Source organism: Rhodnius prolixus, unplaced genomic scaffold (assembly GCF_049639745.1).
Source record: "Rhodnius prolixus isolate KJV_2025 unplaced genomic scaffold, Rpr scaffold_4, whole genome shotgun sequence".
In the NCBI taxonomy this organism is placed as follows: domain Eukaryota; kingdom Metazoa; phylum Arthropoda; class Insecta; order Hemiptera; family Reduviidae; genus Rhodnius; species Rhodnius prolixus.
The window spans coordinates 46,298,741-46,308,971 of NW_027411614.1; the positions used below are offsets into that span (position 1 = coordinate 46,298,741).

Here is a 10,231-nt window from a genome sequence, read left to right on the forward strand (position 1 = left end):
CTCTCTCTCCAAAGAATCATAATGTAGGGTAGGGTAATGTTGTATGTGAACGAGGTTAGAATATACAGTGGTTGTAATAAAAATAATTTCATATTTTGTTTCTAAATCTCCTCTCAAAAATGCGACTTTTCATTAAATAGAATACAAAAAGTTTAAGGGGATCGTTCATAAAATTGAACCACCAATTATGTTACCTAAAATTAGAGATTTAAAAAATATACAACAAATAATCACAATTTTTAATGTACAATAAATAGTTCTAAAAAAGTAATTGTTTGAAGCCAATATAAATTGTAATGGCAGGTGAACAGGTGAAACGATAACACTTCTAGCAAGTTTTTGTTTCTACATGGTTTCTTTTTTTTTTGGATTTTACTTCTCAAAAAGAACCCTCTTCTAAATCGTATTCAGTCTGCAACACACCAGAACAAAATTATTAAACTTGAATTAAGTGATAAGAAACAATTTAAATTAAAGACTAGAAATACGAAAAGTTGATATACAAAAAAGAGTCGATATACATTTTTTAAATATAATTTTTTTTCATTAATAAAAAAAAAAACAAAACGATCCAAAACCTCATTGAAATATGTACCTGCATATCTCGATCATCTTCTTGACCTCGCTTGTGTGCAATAGTTCTCAACAGGGCTTTACCTTCCTCTTTCGTCTAGAACATAAAACACAGCCTCACCGATTGTTTGAAAATCTTTCACTTTAAGTAAGGTTGAAAACAAGTGAACTAGTGATTACTGGAATACATAGTCAATTGAACAAGACTATTGAGAACTGAAGGAAATTAAATGTACCGTCACACCCTGGGACACTAGTTACAGAGATAACAGAAGGGAAGAAGTTAGCTCGACTGAGGATCGGCCATACTCGGACTAACCCATGGATATTTAATGAATAGAGATGCGGCGCCGACCTGTAGTTCCTGTAATGTCTCCCTTACAGTGAAGCGCATAATGCAAGACTGTTCCGTGTTCAATAGGAAAAGAATATCAAATCGCATACCAGAAAGAATAGAGGATGCTCTCGGCAATGATCCGAACACTATTAACAGAGTCATACAGTACCTGAAAGATATACACCTTTATGATAGAATTTAGTTAGTTGTACCTGAAGTTACTGAACTGTAAATAATATTAAATAGTTAATAATTTTATTTTATAAAATCTTCGTTAGTGATATTAAATTACTGTGATAATTTTAAATCTGTTGTGAATAATATTTTTAAGTACATTGTTATGTGTTATTGTTATTTAGTTGTTTAGTTATCTAGTTAGTTAGTAGTAAGTTTAGTCAAAAGGAACAAGGGCAAAGGGCATAATAACCCTTAGGTTCATTGCCAAAAATAAAAAATAAAAAAAGAAGAAGGAATATTGAGAGTTAAAAAAAACCCTTACACTAAAGTTAAGTACCAAGTTTTTTCTGCAAACTTGATAATTTAATAATTGGTTCAAAAAACACTGATGTCATTGGTGCTTAGAGCATTCAAACTCATACTTTTGAAAGAAGTTCTATCCCTGAACAATGAGCTGTAAGAAGCAACCAGGAAGAAATAAACCACAGTCAGACAGCTGGACTCAAACCCAACATCTCCGTGAGGGAATCTAGAGCACTGTATGTTCACAATTAGTCCGAAGAGATTCATTATTAATTCTTTTGAAATTAGTAAATACTCTCTTAAATTCAGAACTCTGTTTGAGCATGTATTTAATCTTTCAAAGTTTCTAATGCAGTATTACTTTAAAAAGTTGAGCTTCAGATTACACTTAATTTTATTTATATTAACGAATTTCAAGTTTATTTAAATGTAAACCTACGATATATACGACTTCAACATTGCTTACCTCTTCAAAATTCAAACATTTCTGAGCGAACATATAAGCGAGATCGAGCTGATTCTTTTTCAGATGGAAATTCGCTAAATATTTATAGGACAGACTAAGATCTATCTTGTTCTCAGCATTTATTGGCGAATCGTTTTCATTTACATATTCTGTAAATGCGTTCGCCGCTTGTTCATGATCTGATAATCGATCAAATAGTCTGAAAATTTCAATATCGAAAAGCGTGAAAAGAAAGATTCGTGCACTTATTTGAATCTTAAAAAAGAAGAATCTGTCTAAATGATTTTTTTTTTTAACTTACTTTGCTAACTTCAATATAGCTGTCCCTTCAACGTCACCAACGCTGCGAGCTTTGTAAAAGCATTTCACCGCTTCCTGTATCTGCTCTAATTTTTCATAAGTTTCACCCAACGCAACTAGCATTCGAGAATCATTTGGTCTAAGAAGATGTGCCTGTTTATAATAATAGAGGCAATAGAATGGCATTTTTAATATCTCATATGTTTGTCCAAGTCCATACCATGCTCTATAATCTCTTCTGTTTACTTCTGCAATTAAAATATTTAATAAAAAGTAAAATAATCGTCTATCACTGTCCCCATTTGTAAGGCTCAAATTATTTGTCCAAAGTAAAATATTGCTCTTTTTCAAAAGATACATATTCTTCTATGGTATTCTGCATTTTAGAATTAGTTTTACTCACAAGACTTTGGAAAAGACATATTTTTTTTCTAACTTTTCAAAAAACATCAGTAACAAAAAGAACTAATACATTCTTTTAAAAAAGATAAATAATTACCTATAGCCTGCCTGTAGCTTTGAATCGCAGCATTTGTATTTTTCATTTCCATATATTCGTGTCCAATAAGGGTCCAAGCAGCTAGATATTGGGGATTAAGACGTAAAGCTCTTTGAAAATATAAAACTGCTTTCTGATGTTCAGCTCGCAAACTGTAATAATTACCTACATATATACAAAAAAAACAAAAGGAAGTTAAAATGAATTATTAAATTAGGGGCATATACTAGATAGAAAATGGCAGCCCTCAATCACAGCATCCCTCCAGTCTTTTCTTAATTAGATAAGGAGTACAGAATGGGGTTCTTAGGTGAAGGTGTGAGTTTTTCCACTTCAAAGAGCTGACCTCAGCTACACAAATCCTCCACACTGATAAAATTAGTGCATTAATTCATGCTAGCATGGGTACGATCAGGGATTGAGGGCCACAAATCATCTTGTAAGAGAATGTATAATTTCATGGCGCCTTGGAGATCTCGAAGCGATATATTGATAGGATAATCAAAAAGACTGTGGATGAGGGAATTGGAAAGGTTCTACATGGAGATAACAGGATTTCTAAATCGACAGACCAAGAGGTTCAGAGAAGCAATTAATGCGAACCTACTTGTTAGATCTGTGAAAGAAGCATTTAAGAGTATCGGTGGCGAAGGTGATCATGCATCCTGGGACTGTTCACATGAATATCGCAAAAAAGGGAGGGGAAACATTATCTGCATTCAGTTAATTACTAATCAGTACTTGAGCTAGTAGATTCACTAAAATAAAGCCCCCAGATTCCCCTTACAGAAAAAGAACCTCTAATCATTGAGAAATTAAACTTTCTTGACAAAAGTAAATAAATAAACTTACCAATAACACAACAAGTTTCAACACGATATTTATCTATTTCCGAAGCTTCATGAGCTAGATAAGCTAGATCTACTTTCATTTCTCTCACGTAGAGCAGATTTGAAAGAGTATCCATGTTGTCCAATCTGTACGGATCTACTTTGCGCAATTTTTTAAACACTTGTATTGCTTCGTTTACTTCTGAAATTTAATTAAAAAAGGCATTTTTTTATGCAAGAATGATAATTAATACATCATGTCAAAACATTTGAATGCAGTAATGCCAATAATACTGAATGCACAATAGGAAACAAATTGAATTATACAAAATCGCAATCTATAACGCAGATCCCTCTGTGCGGAATGAGAAGTCTTTCACATGAGATCGATTACCTACTTCAGATCTCCAACTAGCAACGACATCCAGTCTTATAAAAACATATTGTTGAGAATCCTTAATGAGAAAGAATAGGACGGAGTCAATGAAAATAATTTTTTTCATTTTGGTAACTGGATTGTTTAAAGTTAATTTAAACCGAGAGCGAGTAGATCATTGGAGCAAGAGACGATGAAGTATGGATTAGGAATTTAGAAATTAAGAGTTCAAAACGTTTTCTAAAAGCACGTGATTACTCTTTACATAGAAATCGATTAAGCTGGCATTCATTGACTTCAAAACAACAGATCAAATAATCTGTCTAGCCTGCAAAATATTTCAATACTTTGCTTATCAGTCGGCATGCCCAAATTGCAAATAAAATGGAAGAAAAAAAAAAGGACCTTTCATTGTAAGTTTGAAAGAGTTGACGATCGTTCTCTGTGACAAAAAAAAAATGTTTCTCTGGGGACTAAATGCATTACTTTTCCTTTGCATCTGAATGAATAAGTTTATGAAGCCCTAAATGTCAAATGTTAACAAAAACGAAAATACACAAAATCGCTTCAATAGTTCCTTCCATTACTTCTCGTTAATGGTTTTCGGCCAAACGGAATACAAAGTTTATGTTTTCTGCGACTCTTATTTTAGAAAACACCTGTTCGCTCACAGAACACGCGTTAAAAACTATTTCCCTCCCATAATCAAAAAGCCTCAAAAAATTATTAAATATTTCAAGTATTTACTTTGAAAATTTGACACATCGCCATACTTAGAAAAAGAAAGATTAGAAATGTTGTCTGCATAACGCTTTACAGTAAACTAGACACTTTAAACATATAATGTTTTCTGAAAGAAACCAATTGATTGAAATTAAAGAGGAATAACTTTAGTACTGATTTTAATTTAGAACATTTACCTCTTTTGTTATGATGAGCATTAGCAATCTGTGCTAAAAGGTACGTACTCTGTGAGAAGCCTGCATTTTGCAGATCTGTATATATCTTTAACGCTTCATCGTTCAACTGTTGTTCAAGATAAGCATGGCCCAAAAAGAAGTGTTTCATCCAGTGGGAAGGCAAAGCCAAAGACTTTAACTATGAATTAAAGGATTAGTTTTTTTAAAGTGTTTTTAGGCCAGTATTGCTGGTAAATATCAACAATTGGAAGATCTTCTTCAGTTTATGAAAGTAAATAGGAATTAGAAACAGAGCATTTTACTAACCTTAGTTCTATCCGTAATAAGAGTAGCCAGCTCAAGCCAAGCTCCCCAATGTAAGGGCTCTAGAGTTACAGCTTCTGCAAGTACAACCCGAGCCAAGTCTAACAAGTCGAGTCGTTTTAAAGTCACACCATACAAATATAAACAGTATGAATCCAGTTGTCCACGCACATGACTACTTCTTAATTCTGTACACAACTTCTGAAGTTCTGACACATGATTTGCATCGGGACCACAAAACAATTCAGTTAAATTATCTATCTTCTTTTTCTCCAGTGACAAATACTTAGAATACAAATGCAAGAATTTCGCACACGGCGACACACACTTCTCTGTATAAAATGCACATCTGGGGATGAAAAAAATTATCAAAAAAACAATAAATGTAAATTCATTATAATCTAATCAGTGAGAGAAAAAATTACCTGTCATATTCCTTTAAATCAAAGTAATTTTTAGCGACCAAATATGAATCATATTCTTCTGGTTTTACAATTAGACCTTCTGGCATAAAACCTTCTACTTCTGTCTGTTTTAAACTGTAATTCATCTCTGATAGCCTAAATAAAATTGAAAGTAAAATCATAAAACTTGAAGAACTCGTTAAAAAAAAAATGCATCAAAGAATTTAGGCGAAACACACCATTTTGCACTGTTAAGAAGGCCTCTGCAAGAACAATCAAAAATTGCTTTCTGCAAACTGTGTTTCACCTCCTGCAAATTCAACTTTATGGGACTACTATCCATAGTCAAGCATTACAGAAGATTGTCTTCAAAAGGAAAGTACTTCAATAAATCACAAAAAGCATCTCATAAAATTGAGCTTTTAAAACTTTCCAACTCAAAATATACATTATTTTTACTTTTCTGCAATAAACAAAACTTACAAATTCATTGAGTAACAACTTATTTTAAGATAAATAGAACATACTCATTTCCACTGCACTGTTATCTTACTAATTAAAAAAAAACGAAAGCTAAGTGCCCTTTAGCTTATTCTTCGGTAGTTTAGAATCAGTAATTATAAAAAAGAAAAGTTTAGTAAAATTAGATTTTTAAACCATTTTCAACTCGCTTGTTTCATACCCAAGCACTAAGCGCCAATCCCTACCGTGTGACCGAAGTTTTGCACTGTGCCGGTTTCCCTGAGGAAGGTTATGATAGTTCTTGTTTTTTTTTTTTAACATGAGGTGCTGATACAAAAAATTATTGTTGCGATGGAATTTATTGTTGCTAATGTAGAAAATATCAAATTCGACATTGAAATTGCCCTAGAGGAACAACATGGGGCATTACCTTTACCATTTCCAGGCATGGATAGTGAGTAAAGCTTGTTTACTAATATTTACTTTTTTTATATACATAGAAAGTGTATAAATTAATTTACATAATAATTATTTTAGAATCCATTGTCGCCGTTTGTGAATTTTATGCCAAAGGGAGTTGTGCAAAAGGAACTGCATGTCCTTTACGACATGTTCGTGGTGATAGAACAATTGTTTGCAAACATTGGCTTCGCGGCCTTTGTAAAAAGGGAGATCACTGTGAATTCTTGCACGAGTATGACATGACGAAAATGCCTGAATGTTATTTTTATTCAAAGTTCAGTAAGTATAGTTCATAAATTCAGAAAGACTGCTTGGATAACCATATACACAACTACTTTCTATTTTTAATCCTTCTAAAGTAGGAAGATATTAACAAATGAAATAATTATGCAGAAAATAAATTCATGCAGCCCTGTTTATAGTTTAATAATTGTTAAACTATAAAGCCTTGGAATATTTAACAGTTACATATGCTGGTGTACATTATGAACGTACTGAAATCACATCTTCTTAATAGGCAAAGTCCTAAGCTAGGTTGTTTTAGTTCATTTGCGCCTTGCAAGAAACAAAAAAAAAATGTATAGGATAAACAAATAGAAGTAAATGTGCTAAAGTATTGGGCTAAAAGTTTTCCATAATATATTAGAAGAATGTGAAATCCGTCCTCATTGGTAGCTCAATTGTTTTATAGTAGAGAATTTTTAGACCAACTACCAGTTTCATTTTATTAACAACTTTCTCAAAGCTTAAATGTCTAAATGTCTGCTATCAATACTTATTTGTTATTGCACTCCTAAGTCTTTGCCAGACACCGAGAAGTATAAACGTTGTGACAGAACTTTGAGTAATGTCGAATGAGATTACTTCCATCTTTATTTTTATTTTATTTTTTTATTCACGGTCTAAAGCAGATAGTTGCCTTAAAAGAAAAATGTTGTAAACTCATTTCAGTTGACTTTTTCAGGAAAGGAAGCCTCAGTTGGCAATATTTTATTTAATAATTCTGTTTGCGTTGCAATCGCTATTTTTTAAAGAGACCTCTGGCACTTGAAACTTCAAAACATCATACAAGAAAGCCTGGATTTTGTAAAACTTCTAATTGATCTCTCGTTGTCACAATTAATCTCTTTTGAACGCTGTACCTTTGGTACAGTGAGGGACAGGATTTGCTTCTAATCTATCTAAACTACGTGACAGAATCGACATTGAACTCTAGAAGTCTTCTCGTTTGTGCTTAACAGCACGAAGAACATTTTCATTGGCATCTATAATATGAGAAGAGTCTGTAGTGATTGAAACTATCCGTGAGTTGTGTAAGATTATTCGTCAAAATTATGCAATAGAGGTGTACATCACATGTGGCAAATATAGGTGTAGTTACATAGATGTAATGAATCCGTGGTCAAAAGTCCAACTCATCATTACCCCTTCACACATACCAGGCGGGAAGTAATTGTTCTTTCCGTGTTCAACTCTCTCTTCTTATTTTCGTGGCTGTGATGGTGTTAAAGAGACATAAGGCCAGCATGGAGCATACAAATCCATTCCATTTTCCTATGTTGTTCATGGCACTAACCTTCAGCCTTGAATTCGACCATTCCAATTGTCAGTGTCAACAATATGCCTTTTTATTGAACACAAATAGGGCTCAGAAAACATCTGCCACAGTGGATTTGTCTGTTTCAACCTCTGAGTGACGAGGCAGAAGAAAGAAGGTAATAGGGAAGTCGACTGGTGGGAAGGCTGGGACCTTTTTAAAAAAAGGGGGATGATTCTCTAACTAAAACTACAAAGGGTTGGCTAAAAAAGCCTCCCAATCTTCTAATCTAATTTACAGAGGTGAGGAGTGGCACTGAGCTCTTTAAATGCCTTTATATCTTTTTGTCAAGGCTCGAAGCCTCTTCAGTCTAAAAATCTTAAGAAAGTAAGGGGAAGTTAAAATGTAATTTGTTCTTTTATTTTACTAAAAGAAATTATTCCTCCTGCGGCACCCTCCCTTGTACTAAACTCACAATTTCTAACTTTTTTTTTCAGATGCATGTCACAATAAAGAATGTCCTTTTCTACACATTGATCCAGAGAGTAAAATGAAAGACTGCCCATGGTATGATCGTGGTTTTTGTAGACACGGCCCAAATTGTAGACATCGGCACGTTAGGAGAGTACTGTGTATGAATTATCTCGCTGGACTCTGTATTGATGGTCCAGAATGCAAATTTATGCAGTAAGTTTCTTTTACTTATCAATACTTAAATTTAACATAAAAAATAAAAAATCAAACCCTGATTAATAGACCTGTAATTATTGAGCTCTTGAATAATTTCTCACTACAGCCCAAGATTTGAACTTCCTGCAGCAGATGCCACCTTGAGGGATCCAAAGAAACTTGTGATAGTTTGTCATTTTTGTGGTGATACAGGTCATAAAGCGCTCTTCTGTCATAAGATGCCTCAGGAAATGAGGGAAAATGAATCTAAATTACAAGAGAAGGTAAAATGATTTTTTTAAATTGAGCTGAATAAAAAATATATATATTTATATATTTGTTTCAATATTTTATTTTTACCTTGAATGATTTCGAATTTTTCTGAACTTTACGTACAAATAAGTTTTTTATAAATTAAAAAAATATTTTGTGCAGGCAAATTCGAATAATGTTTCTGGGGAAGATAAGGAAACGAGAAACAGTCCTTTGTTAAAGACTGGACTTAAACCTCTAGAAGAAGTCACCTGTTATAAGGTAAAACAAAATTTGCAAATTAAAATAAAGTACAGGTTATATAGTACAGGTGAGAAAGAAAGAATAAAGCGTATAAAAATTTTGACGAGTTTTGTGATTTTAAATAATTATTTTATTTTTTTAGTGCGGCTGTAAAGGTCATTATGCGAATAAATGTCCGAAAGGTCATCTAGCGTTTTTAACGTTAAGTCAAGCACAGAAGAAAAGTACATGAAATAAGAAAAAAATTACTGTGAAAGCAAGTTTGGTGTTGTGTTTTTAATTAAACGCAATTAGGCAGACATGTTTATAAATTGTTTGTTTCAAAGTTAACTGGGACGTAAAGAGAGTATTTTGAAGACAGAGAACAAAAAAATTAATTCAATAAAGAAGATTATTTCTTTATAAATTCACTTTACTTTATCAAAGACTTCTCTACGTATTTTTTTATTTATATATAAAAAATATATATGTTCATACATTTTTGTAAATATATTTTATTCATTTCTATAATTCTTTCTTTAATCAGCCTTTTAAGTAATAAAAATATTAGCAAGGTAATGTGAGAAGTAAAACAATATTCGACTAGAAAAAGTATTTTATTTAAGTAGGCATTGAAATAAGAGCCAGCTCACTTACAGATAACAAACCCCTATAAATAAAACTTAAGATTATAAAATAGTCTTTTTGAAAATGTGATACACTGTGGTCCATCTGTCACAGAGGATAGTTTCTTAAGGCAGAACAGATAAAGAAACAGAACGATGCCACCACGTAATCGTTTTGTCAGTGTGTTTTCATCAGTAGAGCATACTACGAAGATTAGTTAGATGAGGTGAGAAACCCTGCAGGAATTTTGTGAGAAGTGTAACGCTTTTGTATTGTTTACTTGTTTAGGGATGATGACAGCATCTTTCAGTTTCTAAGGATTTTTTTTTTAAAAGTTAAGTATGTTATGGTGCGATTTTTTCACTTCCGTCTTTGAACTAACCGTCTGAAACTGCATGATAATGTGAAAAATCATAGTTTTCTAGCCTCGTTCAGGCTAGTGCTCAACAGAACACGTACTTCGCTCCGAAAGTTAGACGCGCCAAAGTAGC

General features: G+C 32.8%; 2 protein-coding genes across 4 annotated transcripts; one reads left to right on the plus strand and one right to left on the minus strand.

Annotated features, from left to right (window-relative positions):
* Positions 1-218: 218 nt before the first annotated feature.
* Cdc23 (cell division cycle protein 23) lies at positions 219-8,845 on the minus strand. Of its 3 annotated transcripts, none has more exons than XM_074130727.1 (11): positions 8,708-8,845; positions 5,728-5,951; positions 5,510-5,644; positions 5,088-5,433; positions 4,782-4,959; positions 3,508-3,687; positions 2,656-2,820; positions 2,158-2,404; positions 1,857-2,055; positions 596-670; positions 219-412 (listed from the first exon to the last, which is right to left on the minus strand). In XM_074130727.1, exons 2-11 carry the CDS (start codon positions 5,829-5,831, stop codon positions 380-382), a joined length of 1,662 nt encoding a protein of 553 aa, XP_073986828.1. In that variant the 5' UTR covers positions 5,832-5,951; positions 8,708-8,845; the 3' UTR covers positions 219-379. The 3 variants fall into 3 exon arrangements, with proteins under 3 accessions (XP_073986828.1, XP_073986829.1, XP_073986830.1); XM_074130728.1 differs by lacking the exon at positions 8,708-8,845 and adding an exon at positions 6,016-6,151; XM_074130729.1 differs by lacking the exon at positions 8,708-8,845 and adding an exon at positions 5,972-6,112 and having other exon boundaries at positions 5,728-5,870.
* On the plus strand, positions 6,270-9,644 carry Clp (Cleavage and polyadenylation specificity factor subunit 4). Its single transcript, XM_074130737.1, has 6 exons — positions 6,270-6,404; positions 6,488-6,691; positions 8,447-8,636; positions 8,746-8,902; positions 9,054-9,152; positions 9,277-9,644. The coding sequence occupies exons 1-6, from the start codon at positions 6,302-6,304 to the stop codon at positions 9,364-9,366; spliced, it is 843 nt and encodes a 280-aa protein (XP_073986838.1). The 5' UTR covers positions 6,270-6,301; the 3' UTR covers positions 9,367-9,644.
* Positions 9,645-10,231: the final 587 nt, after the last annotated feature.

Bases quoted from the DNA above. Each gene is read 5' to 3' on its own strand.
- Cdc23 (XM_074130727.1), bottom strand. From the start codon at position 5,831: ATGGATAGTAGTCCCATAAAGTTGAATTTGCAGGAGGTGAAACACAGT. The intron at 5,645-5,727 runs GTGTGTTTCGCC...AATTTTATTTAG, and splicing joins CTTCTTAACAGTGCAAAATG to GCTATCAGAGATGAATTACA. The intron at 671-1,856 runs GTAAGCAATGTT...TTTATGTTCTAG, and splicing joins AATGTTTGAATTTTGAAGAG to ACGAAAGAGGAAGGTAAAGC.
- Clp (XM_074130737.1), top strand. From the start codon at position 6,302: ATGGAATTTATTGTTGCTAATGTAGAAAATATCAAATTCGACATTGAA. The intron at 8,637-8,745 runs GTAAGTTTCTTT...TTCTCACTACAG, and splicing joins CCAGAATGCAAATTTATGCA to CCCAAGATTTGAACTTCCTG. The intron at 9,153-9,276 runs GTAAAACAAAAT...TTATTTTTTTAG, and splicing joins AAGAAGTCACCTGTTATAAG to TGCGGCTGTAAAGGTCATTA.